Source organism: Phalacrocorax aristotelis, chromosome 12, assembly GCF_949628215.1.
Source record: "Phalacrocorax aristotelis chromosome 12, bGulAri2.1, whole genome shotgun sequence".
NCBI classification, from domain to species: domain Eukaryota; kingdom Metazoa; phylum Chordata; class Aves; order Suliformes; family Phalacrocoracidae; genus Phalacrocorax; species Phalacrocorax aristotelis.
In genome coordinates this window covers 7,674,865-7,701,328 of record NC_134287.1, presented here as the reverse complement: position 1 = coordinate 7,701,328, position 26,464 = coordinate 7,674,865, and the positions used below count along the sequence as shown (strand labels likewise).

Genomic DNA, 26,464 nt, shown 5'->3' with positions numbered 1-26,464 from the left:
TAAATCATTTAACAAAGGCAATATATTGGAATTAAGCCACATTCCTCAGAATAGGCATGCTTCTTCTTAACCTTCAGTGAAGTCTGATTTGTTGCTTTACTTCTTGGCGGGATGTAGTCTGCACTTGGCTCTGCTCAGTTGGGGGCTCACCCAAGGACCGGGTCCCTTGCTTCTTCATTCAGAAGGTCACAGTGGCAGAGAGAAGCTGAGTTTGTATGATATGGTGAATAGAATTTGCTGATGATTGGCAGAGGGTTACAAAATGGAATTAGCGACTTTTTTCTCACTTGTCTTTGTTCGTGCTTGTGATTCAATGCTGCCTTCCTGAGACCGCGGTACCCCATGTTTCCACCGGGCAGAATTCTTTCTCACCTTTCCCTGCTTCCCATGCCACCCCTCCACAGCATGAGCTCTGCCTAATCTGGGCTGTCCCTCGAGCATGTGAGGTGCTACCCTTGGGGGGAGTCCCAACCTCCTTGTCTGGGGCCCACAACAAAGGCTGACAGAACACTGGGAAGCTGCAAGACGTCTACACACTGTCTCATACCCTGCCTCTGATGGGACCCATGGCTGTCCTGTAGGTTTGCATGCACTTGTCAGCGTGCTGCTGCCTGTAGCAGATCTATGGAAGAGTGTTTTGCTGGCATATCCACTTAAGAAAGAGGATGGTCCAAGGCTGCCTGTGCAAGTCTCACTTCACTGCATCTGGCCCATTCCTTTCAGGCATCTGCTGATGAAGAAGGTGCCGCTTTCAGAACGGAGTTGCCTCGAGCGCCAGCCGCACAGGAACCAGACTTTTGCAAATCAGCAATTTACAGTCCACCCCCTTCTCCCATTTCTGTGTATTCGTACTGCAGGGCCAGAGAGGCAGGCAGTTTACGGGGTGTGTGTGGGGGCAAATCCTGGTTCCACCGAATCCCATAAAGGCCATATGATTCTATGGGGCCATTTTTTATTCCCACTATATCCCTGCCTCTGGCATGCCTGGAGCTGTAGAGATGCTGGGTGTGGTGCAAGACTGGGTGAGAAGACAGGTTTCTGCTCTAATGTCTTTCTGCATATTTTCTGTTCCTATGGCAAAACGGATATTGGAGAGACTTGCTGTAGAATCTGCCTGGAAAGTCTTGCCTCTGAGATGCCAGGCCCTACTCGGTGTTAAGTGAAATTGTCTGCAGCTCATTAACATCAAAGCATTTTCTCCACTGGTCTGGGCAGCTCGGTAGTAACCAGCAGATGAACCAGAGAGCAGCTACGTTCTGCACTAAGCTTTGCCTGCAAACAATTAACATCAAAGGGGAGCCACTGTGAAACAGGGGAGAAACAACGCTTCCACTGCAGCAAGTCTCGTGGCTGGAGGGGAAGCAGGGGGAGGCCGAAGCTCCATCCCAGCTACAGAGTCTGTGCTGAGATGTTTGCAGGAGTGAGCAGAGGAACGGTTGCTGCGGCCTGCTGACGGTGTTGGCCAAGAAAATGGTGGAGCTGCCTTGGTTTGAACAAAACTGTCCAATGGTGTTGGTGGCAGCATGGTGCAGGCTCAGACCTGGTCCAGCCTAATTCTGGGATCAGGTCAGATCTGCTATTGCCTTGGTATGTTGCTGATTGCTCACTTAGCTGTCGCTCTTGCTGGGTCTCCTGAGGCCAGCCCCACTGTTCTTTACACCCTCTGAACACAAAAGATTTGGCTGGCAATTCCAGATGTTGCTGCCCTTTTTTTAAGTGGACCTTGACCCTCTGTTTGCCCTTTGCCACAGGAGGCCTGTGGAATTAAACCATTTTTTAGATTACAAGACCATTCTTTTCCTCTAGCTCTCAAGTACTTTCTCCTGCCTTAGGTACTGGATCCTCTGGTTCATGCTTTCCTCATCCTCTTTCTCTTTGCTTTGGCAGTGGGTAAGAAATCCAAATTGTTGGTATTTATCACACTAAGAGTCTGTGATTTGCCCTGCAAGGGGTGGGGGGAGGGGGCAGCAGGGTTTGGAAAATGAATTAATTCTCATACTCACCTACTGATTGTTTTACCACAGATCACATGTGTCCCAGTCAGACATCAGAAGCTTTTTGGTAGGTCCTGCACCAGCACAGAACAGAAACGTGGGGCTATCTCAAAGAGTTTGCTGCCTAAGCATCCGCCTAGGAACAGAGGATTGCAAAAAAGAGAACAACAAAACTGGGAATCTCTATTAATAAGTGCTGGGGGTCAAGATTAGAGATAATATAACTGCAGCGAGATGCGCCAGCCAGCTTCCTTCCTGCTAGCTCTGCCGTGGGAGTGCTAACCTCCAGCCACAGGGCAGGTGATAGAGCTTCAGGGCACAGCCAAAACAGTGAAAGCCACCAAGGCTTATGAGTCAAAGTTGTAGGATGTGACTTTCAGGCAACATACTTTCTCCAGAGGGCAGGCGTGCTTTGTGGAAAAGCATACCTAATTCTGTTGATGCTTGCTCAAGGAAAGTATGTTCAAAACCAATCGGGTGGTCTGAAGGACAGCTAATACCATCTGGGCAATAGTCAAACCGCCGCAGAAGGAGGAACAATGGGAATTTATCTTGACCACCTATAAAAAGGAGGGCCATGCGGAGGCTGTGCACGGAATAGTGTTAGGGGAAGGCTGGGGAGAAAAGACGCTTAAAAGAGCACTTCAGCTCCACCGGGGTCTAAGTGGATTGAGGAACATGGGCCACTGGTGTGTTAGAAGTGGGTCTGCAGCCACTAGGGAATGGAAATTTGGGGGCAGCCTCCCAAAAGGACTTAGCAGGAGCAAGAAACCAAATTTGCTCTGAAGTGGAGATTGATAAATTTAAGACTGGCGGCATATGACCCTGTTGCCTGTCACAGCAGGGATGCAAACTGAGTGCAGGAGAAACAAGAAGATAGTAACAGCTTGCTGGCCAAGAGCCATGCTGACAGCAAGCTCCCCACCACTAACTTTGTTTTGTGGGCATCAGAGCAAGAGGAGAATCTTGCAAGGAAGAACTTGCAGGGAGGCTCTTATGAAGACCATGGTGGGCAGGCTAGTCCTGGTGTCCCTGGACTGATAAAATGCAAGGTCAGCAACCACTAGCCCCTCTAGCAGCTTGTCCACCGACTGTTCTAGCTATCATCCAGACTGGAGACAGAGGTTCTCTGCTGGAGTGCAGAGCATTCATGTTGCAATCCTTTTGTTTAGATCACCTACCTCTCAGGGAAGAAGTATTTCTGTGATTAGTACAGCACCTAACAAACTTCTGAACTGGCTCTAGCAAGCAGCATGTCTGGACTTTGAGTGGAAGGAAGATTCCCTGCTGCCAACACAAAGATTCTGGAAATTAAGACTCCAATGGCTCATCACACTGAAAAGGGGGTGGAATGAAGACCAGGATGTTGCCAACACCTGAAGTGAGGTGCAGGTAAGGGGATCATTCCTGAGCAGAGGTGCCCAAAGAGCTTTCCCGCTGTTTGTAGCAGAGAAAATCTCCACAGGTCACGCTTTCCTTTTTTCCACCGCTACTGGCTTTCAAACGAGGACTGGGATTCCCTGGTCACTAAACCAGGCTGCTCCACTCATGAAAACAAGCTTTGCATTGACCTTTTCACAAGGAAGCTGCATCTTGAAACAGGCTTCTTGCCTCTTGCTACTCAGGTTGCTGTCTGCTCTGGGAAGTTCCACCTCCTACAGTAAGAAATCATGCTCTGACCTCCACAAGAAAAGAGCCAATTAATAATCTGTCCTTATGCTATCATTGGGCTTCAGATAGCTCTGTCCCTTCCTTGAAATGTACACCCTTTCCTCTCTGGAGCTTTGCTGGTACGCTGGCAGAGCCATCACACCTCAGCTTTGCTTTCCGTTTGCCGGACTAGCCAAACCGAGCTGCCCTGGTCTCCTTTTGTAGGACAGGCTCATTGCTGTCCTACCTACATGCACCAAGAACTTCCTCTGTGCCTCTTGGAGTTCCCTTTGAATAGGACAACCAGCTTACTGCAGCTGTGACTGCACCTGAACAGCTGCTTTAATGTTTCTCTATCTCCACCGGAAATACCTTGTCTGGGGCATCCTGCTACCACATCTGCACACAGCCAGCTTTGACCTCTCTGCATTTCAAACTCCCTAACTTTGTGCGGCTCAGCAAGGTGAGGGTAATGGCTCCACTGTTTAGGGTGGAGGAATAAAGGCCATGACTCCTGGCCTTGCGGCAGGGCTTGGAGTAAGACATTTCATCTTCCCGAGCTCATCCCCGAGCTTGAAGAAAGCTGGTGCTGATGTTTTGCTCCTGCACAGGCACCAGGCGGCTACATGCCTGTCCTCTGCCTCTCGAGGCACTCACTGCTGGCCACCAGAACCAGTGTTGTTGCATCATCAACCCCCTTACAATGTCCGAGCTCATGCTGGAGGGAGGTCTTTGTGGTGTAAAGCTGAAGGGTAAATGGATGACGCTAAAACACAGGAGGCGGTTGTGTCAGGGAGCTGCTCCCGCAGGGGCAGTAGCGGGAGGCCTCTTGGCCATTGCAGCTGAGTGTCTTTCCTTTTCATCATGGCCACCAGCAGAACTGGTGTTTTTGACTACATGGTGGAGCAGATGAGGAGATTTCAACTCTTCCTGACAGAAAGCTACGTGGCCCTGCTGGGGCAGGATGTCCCCTCAGGGGACAGTGACCCTTCAGGTGTGCGACATCCCCTCAGGGGAGGGATGGCCACTCCAGGGCAGTGACCCCTCAGGGGAGTGACGGCCACTCAGGGGATTGTGTCCCCTCAGGAGCGCATCGTCCCCTCAGGGATGTCCCTTCAGGGGATGGTGACCCCTCCGGAGTGCGACATCCCCCTCGGGGAGGAACGTCCCCTCGGTGGCGTCAGGCCCCTGCGGAGCAGAGTCGGCTGCCGCGCCGTGCAGTACCGGCCTCCGCCTGGCACGGCGCCCCCCAGCGGCCGGGCGGGGCGTGCCGCACGTGCCGGCGGGCGGGGCGGAGGTCCGGAGGAGGCCGCGCAGGCGCGGCGGCAGGAAGAGGACGCCGGTGGGGCGGGGTGTGCCGGGGCGTGTCTGCTCCCGGCGGCGCCTGCGTGGCGCGATCACGTCGCGTCGAGGCGGTCGCTGAGGGCGGGTGGGCGTGGCGCGGCGCGGCGCGCGCGGCCCTTCCTTCCCGTCCCTGCCCCCCTGGCCGTGCCCGCCGCCGCCCCCACCCCCACCCCCGCCCGCCGCCCAGAAGATGGCGAGCCCGTGCGGGCGGCAGCAGTGCTCCATCCAGAGGCGCGGCGTCCGCCACCAGCTCGATTCGTGGCGACACAAGCTCATTCACTGTGTAGGTGAGGGAAGGCGGCGCGGCGGGGGAGGCCGGGACGGGCCCGGCGGCGGCGGCGGGAGGCTCCGTGCGGGGACACACACACACACACACACACACACACGCACCGTGAGGCGAGCGGCGGCGCGGCCTGCGGGCCCGCCCCCTCCCCCCGCCGCCGTGAGGCGAGAGCGAGCCCCGCCCTTCGCTGGGGAGGGAGCGGCGGCGGCGGCTGGGGGGGGGTCCTGCCCTGCCCTTTTGTGCGGCCCCTGTCAGCGCCGCGCCCGCTCCTCCCCGCCCGGCCCGGCCCGGCCCCACCGGACCGCGGTCCCCTTCAAACTTGTTTACGGCGGGGAGCGGCCCCGCCTGTCACTGCCCATCCGCCGCCGCGGGAGGCGAGGCGAGCCCGGCCCGGCCCGCCCGCCCCCGGCCCGCCGCCCCGAGGCGAGGCGGGAGGGACGAGGGAGGGAGGGGCCCGGCGGGGGGGGAGGCTCCGGGAGCTGGGGCGGAAAGTTGTGGGTCGGGGTGCCGGATGGCCGCCGTCAATCGGGAGCGGGGCTGCGGGGGTTAAAAGGATGTGTGATTGCTTTTCTCCTCTTCCCCCCCCTCCCCCCCTTTTTTTTTTATTCCCCTCCTCCTCTCTTGTGCGCGTTTGTTGTTGTGCAGGCTCAAATATTTTGGGGTGTGTGTTTTGAGAAAGAACTCCCCAATGCCCTTTCATCTTGGGTAACTTTGTCCATGCAAAATACAGATTTTTTTGCTCTTTTCTCCTTCCCTAGTGAGAAATCGAGGCCTTTTCCACGGGTCCCAAAATACAAATAAATGCCAGCTCTAGGCCAGGAATTCGGTGGGTGTCTGCAAAGGCAGTCTAATAGGTTTGACATCAGTAGACTATGAACTTCCAGCACAACCTTAAAAAAATAATCTCTAACCAGAACACTGGTACGTCTCTTCTTGTTTGGCTTCTTGCTTTTAATTGAGCACAAACCCTCATTTTATTTTTAAATATGCAAATATGGCCATAATCTGCCAGTGACTGCTCAGCGTAGGTAATCTGTAATAACAGTCACAGATTCACTTTAGTTCCTTGTGTGTGGAGTTAAACCTCTTATTGTCAGTTAGCTCAGCATCCTAGTTCATTATCAGGGATTTGAAACACCATTTTTGGTTACACCAGGGGTTGTAACTGCTGCTGTATATATTTCTGGCTTCATCTAAGCGTTTAAATTTTGTAACGTAAAAGTGTGTGCTCGATGCTTATTAACTCCAGATTAAAATGAGCAATTACCTTGTTTTAACCTTAAATCGATTTAAGGGCAATACGTTGCTGAGAAACTCAGCCTCTGCATGAAAGTGCTGGTTTTTCTTTCCAACCAATTATTGATGCTTCTAGATCCAGTTTATGGGGGTTTATTTTGATTCTAGCTTTGCTAAGTTAGGAACGTTTTGTTGACTTCCACCTCTGCTTGAACAAGAGTTATTTCACTTCTATCTCCTTTTCTCATCTCTTCTTACCTTGGCTGCTGGGGATCACCTGTTCTAGTCCTTTCCAAACTCCCTACTTGCAGCATGTCATCCTGCCTTCCTCTCAGTCCCTGCTGCTTTGTGGCTGGGTCCTTCAGGCCTCCAGTGGAGCTGTCCCGCTGCTCCCGGTTTCACCAGAGAGCGGTGAGGAGTAAATGGAGGGGAGGAGGGAAAAAAAGGACAGTTTCAAATCTGCTGTTGAAGATCTTGTGTTTGGGTAGAATGCAAGAATTCTGTCTGTTCCTTATGCTGCTTTTTGGGAAAATCTTGGGTGGCTAGAGAAGTTTGTGTTATCTACAGCCTTGGGGAAAATATTACATTATTAAAGGTTTTTTTTGACAATCCTAAGTGCTAAAACTTGAACCAACCACCACCGCCACCCCCATTTATACACACCCTCTTCCACTTCCCTAAAGCCGTTTAAATTACCAGCTTCTGGAGCAGTTACTTTCTCCTCTGTCCCTTCCATATCTCTTCCTCACGCTTGAAATTGATATATGTTTTGTTCCTCCAAACGATTTCCCCCTGTGAAAGCCCCTCTGTGTGTGTTTGACAAAAGATATTGTGAACGTTGTTAAGCGCAGAGCTGACCGGGATTTTTTTGGAGGTAAAGTACAAAACCATATTTTTAAAAAAATAAAGTCCAAAGTGTAAGAGTGCTATGTGACTTTTATCTTGATGGCAGTATGTCATAAATAGTTTCAACCTCAAATTGATCAGCTTTATGAGATCTCGGGACCTGCCCTGTTCCTAGTATGAATCTTGCATCAATTGTTGGGTCATATAAATGCGTTAATTGTTACCTTTTTTGGTTTTGATATTTTTTTGAAGAATTATAAAAGGTTTATTGCACTAGCCCAGGATGTCCAGCTGAAACTGTTCTGTGATCTTAACCCCCTTCCCCAAATACGTATCTGTTGCCTTTTTAAGTGAGCTTTGACAGTGTTCCTTGAAACGTGGTAGCTGACCTGTTAAATGATATAATGTTCTGTTTCACCTTGGCTGTTTGTAGTCTTTAAGAATTTGTTCCTTCAGTAAATGGCGATAGATAAATACGGGGAAGTAGAGTGTGGGAAAATCCTTCTTGTTACTTCAGAGATATCCTTTCATATTTAGTCCTGAAAGTAAATCTGAGTTCTGTGGGGTTCTCTGTGTTAGCATCATTCCCTGAAAAGTCATTCTAATACCACACAGTGTGGTAATCAGAAAAAAATAAAGCCTGTGGTTTGAGCTAGTACATTTGGCAATAAAAATGGCTTTAAATAATTCACTTTTCCCTCTTGTGCGTTGCTTCTGCAATAGGCCGCTCTGTTGGACTGTGGCTTCATGACAGTTTGTCAAACTAAGCTTGTGCTCTTAAGGGTAACAAAACCAGGGGAGGACTGAAGGACCACCTTTGCCCACAGGAAGCCAATTCAGGGGAGCTACACTAGCAGAAAATGTCATCTTTTGGAGGGAGTAGAATAATCTTCTTCTATATAGCTCATTGAATTGGCGTGCTGTGGGGTCAAGCAAATATTAGTGCTAGCACAAGGAAGAGGGTGAGAATGTTTAGCTGGTGGAAAGGAGAAGAGTGAGAACGCAGCGGCGGAGACGTGGATCATCTTGAACTGTCACAGCATTGCACCTTCGGTTGTGCCAGCACAGCTTTTTGTGGGAGGTAGCTCAGGGAACTGGTCTGGCTTAGACCTTCCTTCCTCATTGTGCATTTCAAGCCACTTCTTTGGGGGAGGGAGGTCGTGCGGCTGGTGGGGGGCAAGTTCTGTTGATGCAGTGATGCAACTGAGGGAGCAGTGTGCTGTGACCAGGGGATGGAGGGAAGCATGGAGAAGGGCTCGCTAAGCTCTCTTTGCAGTGAGATGCGTTGGGCTGTTGAACCTCAGTGTAGGAGGGTAGCCTGGAGTGGCGTGCAGCATCTTGATGCCCTGGTGGAACTTTGATTCTAGAGACATGATATGCCAGATAACTATTTGATGCGGACATGTGCGCTCTCCGTACCAATCTTGAGTGTTAGCGTCTTTCTCAGTGGTCAAAAGCAGATAACTAGAGACAAATGTATGTGGTGATTTCCTGGCTCTCCCCTCCAGCCTTCAGTCACTTGCTGTTCAGGCACTTGCTGAATTGGAAATGGTTGATGAGATCAGATCAGCTAAGGAATGGGGAGTTTGAGAGAGTAGAGAACCTGTGGATCCCTGAAGCCCTCCTGACACCTTTTACATGGGCAGTAATAGCATTGCATTGCCGTCTGGTTACTGGAGTGATAGTTTGAGGTGGTCGCATGCGTTTCTACTAGCTTGCGATGCTTGGCCCTTTGTTAAATATTAGCTATACACTTAGAGACTCCCTGTCTGAATTACAGCCTGGGGTGGGGGCAGGGAGGCAACACAGCAGTGATCCTAGTTTTGGGAGCAAAATGATGATTTAAAGTGAAAACCTGTAACATTCACATAAGATTTCTAATCTTGAGCTCTGTCAGTGTTTCACTGAGATGCTGCTTAGCTGTTGATTTTACTCTTAAGCTGTCACAATAAGCTGAAATTATTTCCTGTTTTTCTTTTTTTAAAATGATTGTTGCTGGTTGAAACCTAAGTGCCTGATCTGTTTCTGTGTACTAAGTTTTGAATGGTGGTGGTCTTCCATGACTGTAGATACTTAGGACTGAAGTGTGGATCCTGTGGAAGAAATATGATACATCAGGAAGTATTGGAAGATATGCTATTAATCAAGAGAAGGTGTGTAACAGTCGAACAATTCTGAAATCTTTATTACATTTTCTTATCTTGATTATTGCTTGGGTATAGTTCCAGCCTGTATGTGATATGAATTAAGTGCTGCTTCCAAACAGTTAGTAGCCATGTTATCTCATTGTTTTGGAAGTAGGCTTGAGTCTCCAAGTGTTTAACGTAGTTCTAGTTCAAAGGGCAGACTGTATTTCTTTGTTCCAAAATGAGAAGGCTTATTATAGCCCTGATGTTGATGATAAATAATAATAAAAAGCAAGTTAGCTGAAACTGTGCTAAACTAGAAGTTTAAATGTAGGGCTATTCTAAACTAGTATCCGTTTTAGACATGCCCCCGTCCATGTCCCCAGCAAACGTGCAAGTGGTACTATTTGCCTTATTTCAACCTGCACGTAATGTAGATGCAGCTTGTGGCTTTTTTTTTATTAATATAAATCCATTGTACAGAAGCTTTGTGGTTTATTAGCTGAAGGCTTGTTCAAGAAGATCTGGGCTACACACAAACGTTTTTGCCTGCTGGCAGGATGGATACAGGAAGGGAGAATTACCCTTTTATGACAAAGTTATGCCAGGAAAAAATTGAAGCAGCTGTCATTTAAAAATAAAAATCTTCAGTTGTAAGGAGTGAAATTTACAGCTTGATATTTAGCTTTACTTTAAATGTGCATGGAAGGATGTCATGCATCTGAAGAACAGTAGAAGTTGAACTGCGGGGGATGAATCTCGATCTGTTTCAAACATCTCTTTGGATTCACCATAAATCACTTCAGATTCGCCTGTGTTTCCCTATTTGCAAATGAAGAATAACTTCTGCCCAACAGGGACAATGTCATCCAAACAAAAGCAATTAAAAAAATTTTTGATAATCACTTTGTATTATACCATCTTGAGTTCTTCTGCTGGTGGCTGTGACATGAAGTTTTGGACTAGGCCAAATCACTTGTTTGTTTTGCATTTCAATAAAAATCTATTTTTTGTGAAGTAATAACTATCACTGCAAGGTGGGAGGTTTCCTTCTTGGGACGTGTTCGTCTTGCAGGAAGTATAGGGTTTTTTGACTTAACTTTTAACTAAGAGCTAATGACATTCAGAGTTCATCCACTTTTAATAGAACTTCTCAAAATGAATTACAGTAATCCATTCTGTGCATGCACGAAGTAGTCCAAATCCACCTAGATAAAATCTTTGTAGTATTTATACTGAGATATATACACTACAGATTTACAGCCTTGTGGTATGGCACCATTTTAAAAGAGTACCTGACGGACTGTTTGCATTTTTTAAGCCTTTTTTGACACTTTGTGCTGTATATTAATGATAATCTAAATACAGTTATGTACAGAAATACAGTACTGCACTTTAATTAAGAATGGATGATACACAATCCCATTTCTTGTGCTCAGTTGTCTAAATCCTTATTGCACAGTACTTAAATAGCTTAATGCTCTGCCAACTTAGGGTATCTTACATCCAGAAAAGCACCGTCATGTGTTTTGGGGTGCCTTTTTTTTTGGTCTGAGAACTCATGTTCTTTCATAGCTAATGTAAAATAACAATGAGAATTCTTCCTGAAAGTCAGTTTGGGCAAGGTTTGAGGAAAAATAGGCATTTAATGGGGTTAAAGAAAGGTAGCCCTGTCATACTGATTGAGGTGGAGGGGGCACTACAGCAATATTTTACATGGGACTTTCCAGTCTTCCTCACCCTCCTATGTATATATGTTTTCACTTTGAAGGGGATGAAGCTTTGGTTCTCAAAGGTTACTGGGATGGATGTTTCTAATTCTCTGAGAAATACAAAACTTTTGGGATTTTCAGAAGGCAGTGTTGGACGGGATGGGCTGAGCCAATCTAGGCTCTACCTCTGGCCAAAAGGGGTGGTAGTGCTTGTTCTTACTAAACTGACAGAAGACTCTGCAAAACCAGCTCATCTTCTGGTAATGCTTAGTAACCCGAGCCATCCTAGCCAGGAATGAGATGAGGAGAGCTCATCTGAAGCGCTGGATGGGGTCACGTGCGTGGGGTGAAGGGAAGGGGAGAGAACAGGATAGCCTCCTCCAAAGGCAAGGAGTTTTCTAGTCTGCATCTTCTGTCTTGTGACTGCACCACAGACTGTGGTTATGTTTGACAGCAGTGCTGTCTATGCTGGCTTAAATAGTTCCCTCTGTGCAGGCACAACTCTGTGTGGCAGCCTGGTGAATCAGTTCCCTGACTAGACCCGATTAGAAAACAGTCTTTTTTTTTTTTTTTTTTTTTGCTACAACATCTGCAGGGGATGGAGAGGCAGAGAAGGAAGAGTTGAGGCTATTCAGCTGGTATTGTCACACATGCACAAATCCAAGTTGTCTTTTGCTGAAGAAGTGCTAATTTCTGCATGCATCGTCTCCCCTTAAGTAGCAGGAAGATTGCTTCATTCTCCCTCTTCAAAGCATGGTGGGTTATACTATGCTTTCCCCCGATAATGAACTATGGGCTTTGCTTTCCCGACCACACTGGGCACTCTCATCCCGTACCTCCATTAATAAGTTGCAGCTTTACACCACCTCTCCTCACTATCTCTGCAGGCCTCTGGGGTTCCTCAGTTCTCTGATAAATCCAGGCCATTTTGGGAAATGAGAGCTTCAACTTCTTTCTTTTTTTCTTGGAGAATGCTGTGCTGTTATTTCTCTGGACATCTTCAAGTCATTTACCTTTTACCTCAGATTTAGTTTGCCTTGTATGCTGTGTAGTACCATGTGCTCTTCTATGGTGAGTTGACAAAAAAATTCAGCGCTCAGCTGAGTAGGAGACTTAAGCTACACATCAATACTGCCGGCACATGAAAGATGAAGTGAAGGTTATGGCGTTTGAACGTTTCTGCAGGACGCCACTTCCTACGTAGTAAAATTTCTATCAGATGATGTTTCCATCTGTTTTTTCCATTCCTCTTACAGAGGAGAGGAAAAGATGGTACTCCTGTTGCATTTTCCAGAAGCGACAGCAAAGTGGCTGCACAGGAAAGATTTGCAGAGAGACAAAGGATGTTCCTTATGCTCTGAGGACCATGATATTTTATGGGAGGGAAAAGAGGGGGAGAAAAGAGGACTGGACAAGAGCCTAGTATTCATTAACAAAGGAAGCTTTCAGAAGCTGAATCCAGCAGTGTGGAAAGACATCAGAGGCCACCAGGCAATCTTAACTCTTGAGTTGTGAGTTTACTAATGAAAAATTTCCTGGTTCCCTTTGAACATTTTTTGCATATGCTTATAGTATGGGCGTTTCAGTCTAGCTGGAGACAATGCTTAGATGAGTCTATCTGATGCCATCTTTCGCCCTCCTCTGCTGTTACTAGGTTAGGGTGGTGGTCATGTTTCGAAAGTGGAGTAACTGACAGTAGGAAGAGGAACAGGTAGTCTAGCTGCAGAGTTCTTCATTTCTTGATTTCTTTCTTCATTGGTGACACTAACAAAAGGATGTGAAAGTTTCAACCCTCAGCCTGCTATTCCCTACTCTAATACTTCCAGGCCAGTAGACAACGCTAATGCTCTTCACCCTGTTCATCTGAGCACAGAGCGGTGTCGGTCATTAGTCTGCAGCAATCTGCTGTTTGGCTCCCTTTGCTGCTGTACATGTTACAGGCGACAGCTTGTAGTGTTACCCATGTAACAGACTTTGAGTCCAGCCTCCTGCCCTGCAAGGACAGGCTAGTCCTGCAGCTCTTAAACTCTTCACAGAAATTCATATGCACAAAGCTCTTACGTACTCTGCCTGCGCTTAATGCACGGACCGCCATGTGGGTCAGTTCTGAAACTTCGTCTTGGGATAGCAGCAGATTAGTCAGAGTAACATGCGTGCATGCTTCAGCCAGGGAGTCTTGTGGCCAGAACAGCCCTCTCTTAGCCTGTGCCTTATCTCCTGCAGTCTTGGGCTCCTTAGGAAATACATAAGCATACTGGAATATGCAAAATAGATTGTGATTAGACCTTACTGACTTTATTTAAATGCTGATAGTAAACTGGCTTGCTTGGCTCTTGGCTTCTTTGGCAGTTATTTTGTCCTTTTCATGAACAAGTTGAAGATAAGCTAGTGTTATAGCAGACCTTGTCTCAGGTTTGGTCATCTCCTGGGTTAAGAGTCGTAATTGTGGCAAAAATGGTGAATGCTGCTTTCTAAGTGATGTGCTGTCATGACCTTAGGATGTGTTTCTGAAAACATGCCGTTGTGTCCTTTGCGTGAAGAAAACTTTTGGAGAGGTGGATGCTTAGTAACTTTCATTTTGCTATGCAAAAGCAAGAGAATAGGAAAGCATGGAGGTAATGTCTTTTCTGACCTAAGAAAACTTAAAAGCAATCTTCTTAAAGGAGTGATTCCATTTACATCCTTTAGAAAAGGAGGAGCATAGCTACCTTAGCCCTAGCTTTCCCTTTTATATTTTGAAGTGATTATTGAAATTTAAGTTTATGTGGTACTATAATCTCTCTTCTGGGGTTTCTTACAAGGGTCTTTCTTATTTTTTATGGAAAACCAGCCATCGGATAGTCTTCACTTCCAAAACAGGCATGAGGAAAACTTCTCTTAGGAAAAACTTCTGCACTTTTGTTTTGATGATTGTTTCTTGATCTGGCTGACCTCACTGCCTGGGAAGAAGAGTGCCCCTTGATGGTTTTAAACATCCTTTGGAAAAGTTGCACTCTTGTTCAATGGGAAGCAGAATGTTTCAGTGACCTTAGTGGTTATCATTTATCTGCATACAGTAAATTACTATCTTTCAAAATATTACAAGATTGAGAGAAGGACAGAAAATTGTGAGGAGAAAAACTAAGTGTGAAATGTTGGTTATATGTAGGTTTAGGTGAGTATCTGTACTTCAAAATGTGTTGTAAGACAGGTGTACTGAGCCTTTGTAAAAATGAAGTGTCGAAGGCTCTTGGGCGGGGGGGAGGGAAGTAACTTTTTCCCTGAAATGTTTCCCATGACTGTTTAGGTTATTCTAGCTTATACTTGGGAGACAAAGTTATAGTAAGTATAACACTGATTTTGGTGTTTCTGGTTAAATGCTTAACTACTGCCCGCACATTTCTCTTGTGTGTTTGTTTTTTTTTAAAAAAATCTTTTCTGTCCTCGTCATCCTGTGCATTCATACAAAGTAATAAAAATGTAATAATCTGAAACTGTATGGTAAGATGTTACAAGAAGCTGATTCTCATATCTTACAGGAATATTTTTGTAAACTCTTGACAAAATCTAACCCCTTGGTCTTGCCTCTGCAATTTTTCTTTAGTGATGTGCAGCAATTTGGGAGTGAGCGGCTTCAGTGCTCAGTTGAGATGGGCCATGCGGAGGCCCATTTTGTGTATGATCTTTAAATTCAGCAGGAATGCCGTATTTATCTCTTGAGCAAGCCTAACCCATTGAGGGAAGAACTGTGTTTTGCCAGGGCTCTCTTAAATCAGTGGTTTTCAACCTGGAGCTGGCAAAGAGCAACTGTGGAAAAACAAGGCTATTGCCAGTAGTTTAAATTGTGTGGGATCTTTATGCTTTTCAGGAGCCCACAGTTTGAAAATTACTGCTTTAAATGATTTGTAAACAAGGGCTATTTTTCTTTTCCAAAGTGGCTGTAGGTGTTAAGGAGTATGAGATGATATTTAGTCATCTATTAGATTAGGATTGAGTTTTATCTTTCCTTTCTCTTCTCCTACCTGACCATTTAAAAGTATGTTGTATCCAAAAATGGATATCATGGAGGAGACTGACTCTGGAAAACTTCGGCTTGAAAGCTGACTTCTGGAGAATGGTTAGAGTGGTGTTAAGTGTCTGTTTTAAGTACCCCATTCCATATACTCACAGCTCTGTATTTTTTCCTTCCAAGACCCTTGCTGTGAAGGCCAAACTCCAGCCACACAGTTTGTGTTAGATCTAAAGACTTCTTTAGCACTCTTTCCTTACATGGTTGTGAAGGGAACTTTGAATGTACAGGCTTGGGTGTAAACTGCTGTAGTCTGTGCCGTGCATTGCCAGGTACCCTGAAACAACAGGTAAACTGCCTTTCTGGTCTCAAGAGGACATGGTTTTATTTATTTTGGTGACTAAAAGGTGTTTAAAGTATGGAATGGAGACTAAGCTGTTTGGTAATCCCTAGGTGCACTGCTGTTCTGGGTAACAAAATCCAAATAACCTCCATCCTGACCACTCTTCCAGCTCACTTTATTTTACTAGAAGCATAGCTGAGGTCATGGACTGAGTGCGCTAACAGTATAAAATTGAATATAGAGTTCAGAGGTCGCTCTACTCAACAAGTTACTCAGTTTCAAACTAGATTAAAAATTGACTTCGTAAGTTAAAGATGTTGCAGCACTGTAGTCTACTTTGCCATGGAGGCTGCAGTCCTTGCCTATAACAAACAGATTGGTTCTTGTTCCTAAGTCATCTGTTTGCCTGTGACTAATCTTGGATTCGTATCTTCCTGCTGCTTGTACTTTGAACTGAATTCTGTGCTCCAAATAAGAACGGCAGACAGGGCTTTAAATTTTCTCAAACCCTCACAGCCCAAGGACTGCTCCTGCCCCTGGGACAGGAAATGCCTTATGCAGCTTTATTTATAATGGGAGATGGTGGGGGAAAGGCATGTATGGCGAAGTCGATCACAGCTGCTTTGGTCTATACTTACTGGCATGTTGATGAACTTTAGCAGTTAAGTGCACTTGTGATGACACCTCACAAACTTCAGAAAGTAAGCAGCTATTTTTAGAAACTTTTTTGTTTCAGGACTAAACCTACTTGGAAAAAAAAAAAAAGAAAAGTCTATGCAAAAACACTAGTTCCCAAGAAACCAGCACCTTCTGCTTATCATGGGCGTTCTAGCATCCTAACCCTAAATCCTGCTTGATGTTCTTCCCTGTCTGTTCTTCCACTATCTGGAACTTGGAGGGCTTTCCGTTGCTGTAAGGGAAGAGGAATAGTTCTTTCATATTCAGTTTGGGGGAAGAGAAGAGCAATTCTCTGATCTCGTCTTTAAGTCAGATAGATCCTTGCTCTCACAGTGCCGTGGTGCTCCCTAAGAGCGTTTTCATGATGCTGCCTGCAAGCAGGAGACAGAGCTAATTTCAGAGCTGGTTTGTACTGCGGGGTTAAGAATGCTGAATTTATTGCATAGTTTTGAGATGCTGTTGGTGGTGGCCAAACTTTAAAATAAATAAATAAATAAAACATTCAAGAGTTCTTGCTCTGAACACTGGTTTGCTGCCCCGTAGTTTTGCTAGTGCAGCTATATCAGGATCTGTTTGTAAGCTGGGTCCTGAAGTCAAGGTTTGATAAGCCTTGATCTTAGTGAGAGGTCCTAGATCAGGCTGAGCAGGGTGTGTGGGGCCTTAGCTGTGAGCGGGCCAGAACAAAAGCCGTGGATGTGGGTAGGTGGAGGAATCCAGACAAGTGGTGTCCTCTGCCTCTGAGCTAAAACCCGTCCATTCGCAGTGGCTGTGAAAGGCCACTGGTGCCTGCTAGAGCAGCTGGTGGTTAGGTGTGACAAGTGAGTCTCTCCTGTGGACAAATTCTTGCCTTCTGGCAGCCAGCATGCAAATGGGCTTTGCTGTTAGTGCGATAACTAGCTCACTCTGCTGTGAGTCCACACTCAGCTTAGGGTTGGGGGCTAAAGCTGAATGAGCCAGGTGGTCTTGGGAATACAATCTTTCACTTCAGGTGGTCTCACAGAAGGTCATAAGCTTACTCTCCTTTTTGAAGTGACGTGCAAAATACTTGTCTACAGACCTTCCATCTCCTTGGTAATGCATTCTTTTACTCAGGTGCCTCCTCCCTGTTAGTTCAGTCTGAGGGGAGGTAGAGAACAAGATAGAGTTGAATATGAGCTAACGGGACCTCAAAGCCTTGAAATATCCCAAGAGCCTTTCCTTTCAGAGCCAGTGAAGGAAAATGAATGCCTCTCTAAAACTAGGTCTCTTTCGAAAATCCAGGTTTAGCATAAATGAGGGTCAACTTCACAGAGAATGCTTTTAGAAAAGGAGATGATAAACATTAATAGCTGTATAATTATTTGCCTTGTTTGAATCCTCTGAAGGAATGTAAAGGTGCATCTAAAACAAAGAATTAAAAAGTTTTTGTTCTTCTGTCTCTGGATTAAGTGGGCTGTGAGTACCACACTAAATGGTATAGTTCGTTTAGTTGAGAGACGTTTCTGTGGAATCCCGAGACAAGAAAAAGGGAAGGTCAACCAGAGCAACAAAATAAATTTTGCATTAAAATATAGCCTTAAATACACATATTTCTAGTGGTGTGATGGTTGGGGTTTTTGTTTTCTTTTTTTTTTTTTTTTTTTTTGACGGGGTGTGGGTAAGTGTAGTGAAACTTAGAGACCTGTCTGAAGGGAAACCATGGCTATTTATTTTTAAGGTACTGGAACTGCAGACTACTGGAAACTCTGATAGTCTTCCAAATACATCTTAAATAATTTTTTGGGAAATGGACAAAATATTTCCTATTCTAAGTGAAAACTCTAAGTTTCAGGTAAGTACCTGTCATCTTCCCATGAGAGAGAAAGTAGTATATTCTTTTGAAGCCTTTGCTTTTAAAGTTCTAGTGTGAAACTTGGGGGATAGTGTTTGGGGAGAGACTGGTGGGAGAAGGCAAGCAGGTTCTGTGGTGTATGGGTTTTTTGTTTGTTTGGGTTTTTTTTGTTGTTGTTTATTAAGCTTAGAGAACCAAATAAAAGTTACCTGGAAAAAGTTAACCTAAAAGCCTATGGTTTTCAGTTATTGAGTTAATGGTTAGGACAGCATAGAGATTTGCCTAGACAGATTAATCAGAGAACCTTTCTTTTGAGGAAATAAACATCAGAAAAGAGGCCTCAAGATATATTTAATAGAACCACTGTTGGCTTTTGAGCCATGAGTTATTCTTTTTCCAGAATAAAGTTAAACATTATAGTTTGTTTGGTTTTTTTTTTTTAAACTGTCTTGCATCACAGTAATGTAAGCAAGTTTGTAGAGGGTCAGATTTCTGAAAAGGCATGACATTATTCTCTGTGCAAAATCACTGATTTAGTGGAAAATAGTGAAATTTATTGATTCTAGTTTATATATCCTAAAGTTGATGTCTAGTGTGTAGAAGATGCTACAGGAAGTATTCAGTAGAGGTTTTTTTCCCTTTTAAGTAAAGGAGAAGTTACACTAGGGCAACTGTAATAAAGCATTTTTTACCCCAAGTTTGAAGAACTGCAAGTCCACCTACAGACCTTGCCAAACTATGTGAATTTGTATTGCAGTTATAGTAGATACAGGTTTGGGCAGTAACTGATACTAATTTCTGAGAAATCAGGATTTTACATAATTAAATCTAAATGAGCATTATTTAATGAGCGTTGTTTAATGTGGGCCATATTAGAAGATCCTTCAGGAAAGGTCTTGGCTCCACCACAGAAAAATAGAATACACATCCAAGGGATGCATAGCACTGGAAGTAAATTTTCTTGTAAAAACACAATTCATGGTTACACAGTGTTTTTTAATCTGGTGTAAATTTAAAATACTGCAGAGAGGGGTGATCATACCACCCCTTTGTGCTAGTGCCTTCATCTCATGTTGGTGAATGGCAGGTTGGATCAGGGAGCTGGTCCCTGAACCATCCTGTCCTCTTACCATGCAAATGCAAGATGAGTGAGCATCTGGGGGTTGGGGAGGATGAGTGGGATCAGCCCTCTCAGTGGAGAGGTGGATTTATCATGGATTAAAGTGCCACGTAATCAGTAATCATAGCCTCAAGACATTGAAGACATGCTGCAGAGTGGACTTCCCTGTTTACAGTCACCTTCAGTTTGCAGTAATCTGTCTTCTAGTAACTTGGGATGAGTTGTGGAATTTTGAGTCTTCTTATTCCTCATAATTAACAATTTACATGGTGTGTTTTGCAATCATACGTTTTACGTGCATGTGCGTTTTACTACTGTTGAATTTTTTTCCCTCCTTTAACGCACTCAAGTCAGGCAACACTCGTTCTCTTGATGTTCCCTTGCTAGTGAATATGCCTCAAGTTGCAGTATGTCTCCAGTGAGCAGATAAAAATCTTTTATCCAATGTGTTTGTTCTTCAACAAATTAACAGAAAATTACAGAGAAACTGATGTTGTAATGGAGATATTAGGATCATCACTAGTTGCTGTCGGCAAGAGCAACTTGCAAGGAGAATGCAGGGGCTGATCACAAGATATATGAGTCAAGCAGGTTTGGACTGGGCTTTCTATGTGGTCAGTCAGTCAGGATGCATATTCATCATGGTTACTGGTTTAGGGATTTTGTGTTTAGGCAAGGTTGGAAGTTGTCATAGGGCTTGCTTCCAAACAGGAGTCACCAGGGCAAAAAAACAGGTAGAGCTAAGGGCAGTTCAGTACTTGTGCTGAATTCATCTGCTGAGATTTGTCAGCCAGTAACTCTGACAGCTGGCCAAGGAGCACAGCAGAGCTGTGTCAGACCAGCACAGTGTTCTGGAGAGAATTGGAATAAGAATAATTCCCAGAACACATCTATTTGCTCATTCAGCAGTAGATCCCTTTGCCTTCCATTGGAGCTTTGTGATCCATGCTTTGTGGTCTTTCCTGCAGGAGCACGAATCTGGGCTGCTCCTGTATGTCTTGCCTGTTCTCAGCAGCACGCTGTGCAAAAACCTATGCAGCACATAGTATTGTTGACTCTAGCTCCTTTCTGTTCTAATTGGCCTTGACTCTCCAACATCTTCACTGTAATACATGTCCCATGTTTTTCACTTACAAGGAGTCCGAGGCAGTTACACATCCAAAAACTCGGAGTAAGTGCATGCTCTGTTCTTGAACAGTCTCTTAAGCGGTAGCTATGCTTCTGGTTCCTAAGCAGATATATTCTGGGATTTGTTGGGCATGCTTTTCCTGATGGCATTTGCTTAAGGCAACCCCTTGTGTGGGCACTTACACTTTGCCCTTATTGGAACTGGGATTCTGGGCTAGTTAAACCTTTGTCTTAACCCTGAACAGCCATTCTTATGCAAGGTGAACTTGCAGAAGTTACCCCTTTAAAAAAATATACAGGGGAGGGAGGGCATGAAATCACCTGTCTTGTCCCTTATGAAGTCTCATGAACTTGCACCAATGTAACTGATGGCATGCAGGGGTAGGAGTGAGTGACTGAGCAGAGAAAGGAAGGGCTGCAAAACCTGCTGTTACTGCTGAAAGATATGCTCATGAGACTGTGCTTTGAATCTGTAGGCATGATTGGAGTTTGCCTCTGTGAATTTTGCCTCACACTAGCACTGAACCTTCAAAAGAGGCAAAAGATTACATAGATACTTTGCCAATATCCCATGGTGCAAAAAAGCAGAGAATAATTTTTGTTGTGTCCAAAGCTTCAATGAGATGATGTGGTTCTCAGTTCTGTACTGGCCCTATAGTTTGAACTGCTTTAAAATGGTGCTACAATACCCTTAAAAGCTGTGTTTTATGTGCCTTTGGTTTGAGGGATGCCTGGGAATCTGTCATTTGAATCTCCATTGAAATATGCAGGACTAACCAGACTCTGCCAAAGATGAGGCAGACTGGTAGGAGCTGTTTCTTTGTTCTTGCCATCACACCACAAGCAGAAGCTGTAGATGTTCATAGGATGACTTATTTCAGAAATCACATAGCTTAGTGGTTGTCAAGAGGACAGAAAGCCTTCAGACTCCTGCTTTCATGTGATGATGAAGTGCATGAACTGAAGCAGAAGCCTCCATGCTGGAGCTTGTCCTAAGATTCAGCAACGTGATAGGCAGAAAGATGGTTTCTTTTAAAAGATTTTTAGGTTTTTTTCATTTCCTTTTTGATCTGTGGACTGTCCTGAGTATAAAGCATCTACATGGTTCCCTCGCTGAAGGCTTGTTACTGAGAGTGTAACAAACCCTGCAAAACTCTTAATTTGGGGATGAAGCAGAATAAACAGTACTTAGTTTGTGCCCGGAAGCCTTTCTGAGGAACAAAGGCATGACAATCCTTGAAGATGTATGCTGCTTACATAAACTTCTGTATTTATATTTATGTGGCTGCTGGGACTGGCAATCCTCTTGTAGCCTTTCTAAAGGTAGAGTCAGTTCTTTCTTCCTGTTGCCTTTGCCCTTAAAGCTGGTAAGTGCAGACATCTACCACAATGGATGAGTGGATATCATTCTTGGGAAAGTAACTTTAAGGCAAAGGTAAAGGGTTGTGTTTTATGTTTGGTGTTTTGTTTTTTTTTAAAGTAGTTGAACTAGCTGTTTTGGTTTCTTTTCTCAAGGACCACATGAATACATATGAACAATAAGAGGTTGAGTTGCACCTGTAAAAATGGATTAATTTTGTTAGCTTCCTCCTGTTCTGCACAAAGCCATGAGCAGCAGAAGTACTGGAAGAACCTGCTGCGTAGGCTTATGCTAACCGTATGTTAACTTTGCTTAAAAAAAAATTAAACCTTACCTCCTGCAGAACTTGATTTGCCATTGAGAAGAGCTTTCCACTTGCTGGGAGTGAAGGGGAATTTTTTAGTCCCTGGCAATTGTGCAAGGAGATGGCTATTGTTACGGGCTCAAAGACTGTAGAAAGAACTTTAATTTCCCTGCTCTGTTTGATGCCTCTGCAACTCTAAACTGTTTTTCAATGCAAATATTTGGCTGACTGTCCACTGTTGCTGCTTCTAGGTTTCTTTCATTTTACTTTTTCTTCCCCTGTCCCCGTGTTTCCTCTGCATTGAGTGTTTGAGGTTATTTTTCATGAGGCACTTTTGTTTCTAAACTAATTTTATTTTCTCTCTAGGTCATTTATGTATTTGTCTGCACTAATGTTTGCAACATCTCCGAACGTAGTATCCTCTGTGAATTTAACTAACATGCTGTTTACCCTTTCTTCCAGATCCAGTTTCTGATCCTACTTCCACATTTGGGAGTATGCAAGGGACAAACACATCTCTTTGCGTAGCTTGACTGGATATCCCAAGACTAGGATGTTAGTATATTTAAACAATTTTTTGCCTTAAAATGTTGCCAGTATCTTAATTGCACAGATTATTATTTTTTGAAATGTAATTAGCTTTATTGGCATTATGCATATTCAGAAGCCTGCTGGTAGAAACAGTTTCTCTGCACTCTGACTAGTGCTTATTGGTGACTTTAAAACGGGTGCAGGAGTAGGAAGAATTTCAGGGTTGCTTTTTAAATGAGCCAGGCTTGTTTAGTGTTATAGCTTTAGCGCTCATTCTTCAAAATCTTGGCTCTTTGTCTAATGAGATTAACTGTAGGTTAATCCAAGAACATATAAAATCTTTAGACTTGTTCAAGATATTTATGAAAGACCACTTCAGACTTCTGAATGCATGAATACAGGCCCTAGGAGAGATTTTTAAATACTTGAAATAGTCAAATATCTATAGAAATACTTGCATCAAATAAGTGCTAAAAAAAATAAAAAATTGCACACTGAAGTTTTTTTGAATCCCTGCCTCGCAGGTCACATTATTCTGGTACTTGTAAGGAACCAGTTATCTGGAAGAGTAAACCCTATGCTAAAATGTTTTTGCAGATTTGATAATGCAGCTTCCTTTAAAATGTGTTTTGTGATTGTGTAGTTATTACAAAATGAGATATTGCATGTTTTCTGTTATGTGAGCTATTGTCTGACAGTAATTAGCAGTTCAAAGATAAAGAAGCATGAAACTAATGTGCTATTTTAAAAAATGTATTTTTGGCTCGGCCACCTCTTGGAGTGTCTCATGTATTCAACTACTACTCAATTTAATTACTTATTGAAACACTACTATAACCGACTATTTAAATTACTGAAGTGAATTTGATGCTGAATGCAATGTTTATCTCATAGCTGTGGATTTTGCAAGTTTTTCTGCAGCCTTAGTTTTCCAGCGCGTTTGTGTGCTTTTCCCCTTGCAAATGAAAGGAGCCTCCTCTTCACGTGGTTTGAATTTCATTTGTTGAAACTGTTTCCAATCTTGGCTAATATTTTGAAGTAGTTGGTTATAGTTTCTCTGCTTGGGAATTCATTTGTAGTCTCCACCTCTGCACATGGGTGATAAATTTAGGTAAGATTGCAGTTGTTCTTTGGCTTAGCTGCTTTGACAGGTGTTCTCAGAAGAACTAGCGCTAGCAAAGTGCAGTGTTTTGCAACACTTGTTCTAGTATCCTGCTGCATTTTGTTTTAGTGGCTGATTCCTTCACTCACCCCTTCTGGTGTTATTCCTGTGGTTTTGTAGAAAAGCAAGTTTGTTATGGTTGCTTACAAGCTTTTTAAGGGAATTTGAGACTCATTAAGTACTATTGTTTATTTTATCAAATCTGCTGAAGCACAATGTGTTCTAGAAGTCTAATATTTCTTGAGCCTGGAGATGTTTCCAATGTTAAAGAACACGTTTAAAATTCAGCTTTATCTGAAACAACCATCAGAGGATTTAAGGTATAAAACTGGCAGTAGTGGGGAGCAAGGCACTTGTGTGAAATTGTTACTAATGCTTCTCACACAGGCTGTCTTCGGCAGTTTATTGTTCTCTGTTTCTGTGGTTGTTACACATGTGTGATACTCTTCTTTTAGAGAAACTTATGTATGAAGAATTCTGTAGGGGGGAAAAAATGACCTTAAGGGAATGTAGTTACAAAGTGTCATAGACATCAACCTGTTTTGTAACTTTGAGTATCTGTTAGTGTTACTCTAGACTCTTAATCCCTTAGGATCAGGTGATTAGCATGTAGCCTGCAGAAGCGCAGTTTGTATCAAATTCCGCCACTGTTCATATGGCAGTTCCCAGCCGTGGATTGGGAAATCCATTTCTAAGGCTTTGTTCTGAAAGGACTTTTCAGAAGTTACAGAAAGAGCTGCTTTGGATGTAAGTGGACAGCGACTGTCATCTTGAAAGCTGAAGCTTTTCCAGCAAAGCAGCACTCAAACTTGTGAAGTGTTTCTGTTGTTTCTTCATGTAGAGGTTGTTACAGATATTTCAGTCTCCAGTGAATTTAGCAGTACGCCATAGTGTGGAATGCCAAGCTTGAGAAGCTTTGTGTGTAGATTACCTGGAAAACTTAACTCAGTTTTTGAACGAAAGACCCATGGTATGTAGTTTATTAGAAGGCTGAGTGTTCTTTCAGTGTTTCCACACTTAGCACCAAAGAATTGTTCTGAGATCTGCTGAGCATCCTAAATGGGGACTTCATTCTTTGACAGACCTGAGGCAGTAACAGGTCTGCTAAGACATTTTTGTTGAGATACCAACTGTTAAATTGGAGCAAGGCTGGCTGGTCTAGAATGCTGATCTCCAGATGTTTGTAACAGTTTGGTGTTCTTGACTAGAAACCTGTAATTTGAAAAACTGAGCATATTCTGAGATTCTGCTGTAATTCAATGACAATGAGAAACTTAGTGTGCAGGAAGTGAGTCTTCTCTCAAGTTCAGATCACACGTGCTGATTTCAAGCAAAGATCATCAGCTAGACTGAAAACAACAGTTGTGAGGGAATAGGGTGGCTTCAGCCAAAGTACAGTGGATTAAATGTTTGACTCCAGAAGGTCTGGAGTAAATGAGACGGAGCAGGCTGAGCAGTGTCAAAAAGCTGCACAGAACTGCTTGGCTTGAAGAAGACTTAAAGATGATGATAGGTGCTGAAATTACCGTGCATATAACTCAAGTTAAGTACAACATAAACTCTTAAATATACCTGTAGACACCAAATTCACTGTAGCTACCCAGAAAAGATACTTGGGCATAACCTTGAAATCCTGAATGGCCCATCATAAAAGACGTATCCTCTATCATGTTACTTCTGCTTCGACCAAATTCCATGGTTTTTCTTCCGAATGTAATCTTCAGCTCTGATCCAGAACCTACTTCAGATGTTTGTCTCAAAATAGAATAAGGCAAAGGCAATCTGAGAAGGCAAACAAGGAAGTCAAATAGGTCTTGATTTCAGCAGTGTTGCTGTCTAAGCTGTCACTGGTCCTGCCACTTGTTCCTGCTGACATAACTGGACTAGGCCAGGAAATTGTGCCTGTCTAGAAATAATGCAAGCAAAACCGATTTTCCCCCCATTGTCTTCTGTGTGCACCTGTATAGTTGTTTGTATTGCCAGTGAAAAGGGAAGGGTGTGAATAAAAATGCCTTTCTTCTGTCCCATGTTGCTGTTGAGAAGGAAAAAGAAAAGCTCAGTGTAACCCCAGTTGTAGCTGGACACAAAATACCCTAAAGAAACTCAGCGCTTCTCCTGTGAAGCTTATGGAATTGATGATGGGTATCTGAAGCAAAAAGGTTATTAAGATTCGAAGAATTGCTACACGTCATGTAATGTTTGCCTTCATTTCATCAGAAGTGAGAGAGAGATTTATCAGTAGCTCTTTGGGAAAACTTCCACTAAACCCCAAAGGTTTGGGGTATCTTACAGCTGTTTACTGCAAGTTTCTTGCATCTGTGTGTAGTTTTTTAAAGAAGGTTCACTTCTCGTAGTCTACACTGAGTTATGCTCGATCACATCTGGCAATTTCAGTTCCCACAACTTATTTCAGCACCAAATTGTTTTGCTGCTTTAATCTGTTAAAAAGTTGTCAGCGGCTGTGGTTATGCTTTTCTGTTTCCAGAGAAATATCAGAGCTTGCAGCTTCTTTAGTGGATAGGAATAACCCAAAGTGTGAATGAAGGATCAGTAAGAATATTTCTGCTACCATTGAGTTCTGCTGGTGCAGGACTAAAATAACACCGGTAATGCAGCTATACTTTCTGTGCTCTATGCAGGAGTTCGCATGTGCTTACTTTGTACCATTGTGCTCTTGATACTGTTGTGCAAATGACCATAAAGCTGGAGGGGGCTGTTAGGCTTAGCTGTGCTCCATTTGCACCTTGTGTTGCAGACTCACGAATGCCTCACTTGAGGTACACTTTCAAATGTGACTTCAGGGGTGACAGTCACTATAACCTGCTCTGTGGCTAGTATGAATTCTGTGC

At 44.0% G+C, this 26,464-nt stretch overlaps 1 protein-coding gene across 10 annotated transcripts in view; it reads left to right on the top strand.

Moving 5' to 3' along the window:
• Nucleotides 1–5,047: 5,047 nt before the first annotated feature.
• Nucleotides 5,048–26,464, top strand: part of LCOR (ligand dependent nuclear receptor corepressor) — a 61,731-nt gene continuing 40,314 nt past the window's right edge. For 2 of the 10 annotated variants that reach the window (XM_075108035.1, XM_075108037.1), the window contains exons 1-2: nt 5,185–5,275; nt 22,385–22,477. Coding sequence is in view for 2 of the 10 variants with exons in the window: in XM_075108032.1 (XP_074964133.1) it covers nt 5,179–5,275 (97 nt within the window). In the remaining 8 variants the exon portion in view is untranslated. Of the gene's footprint in view, nt 5,276–22,384; nt 22,478–26,464 lie in introns of all 10 variants that reach the window. The other 8 variants (XM_075108042.1, XM_075108039.1, XM_075108034.1 and 5 more) reach the window with 7 other exon arrangements.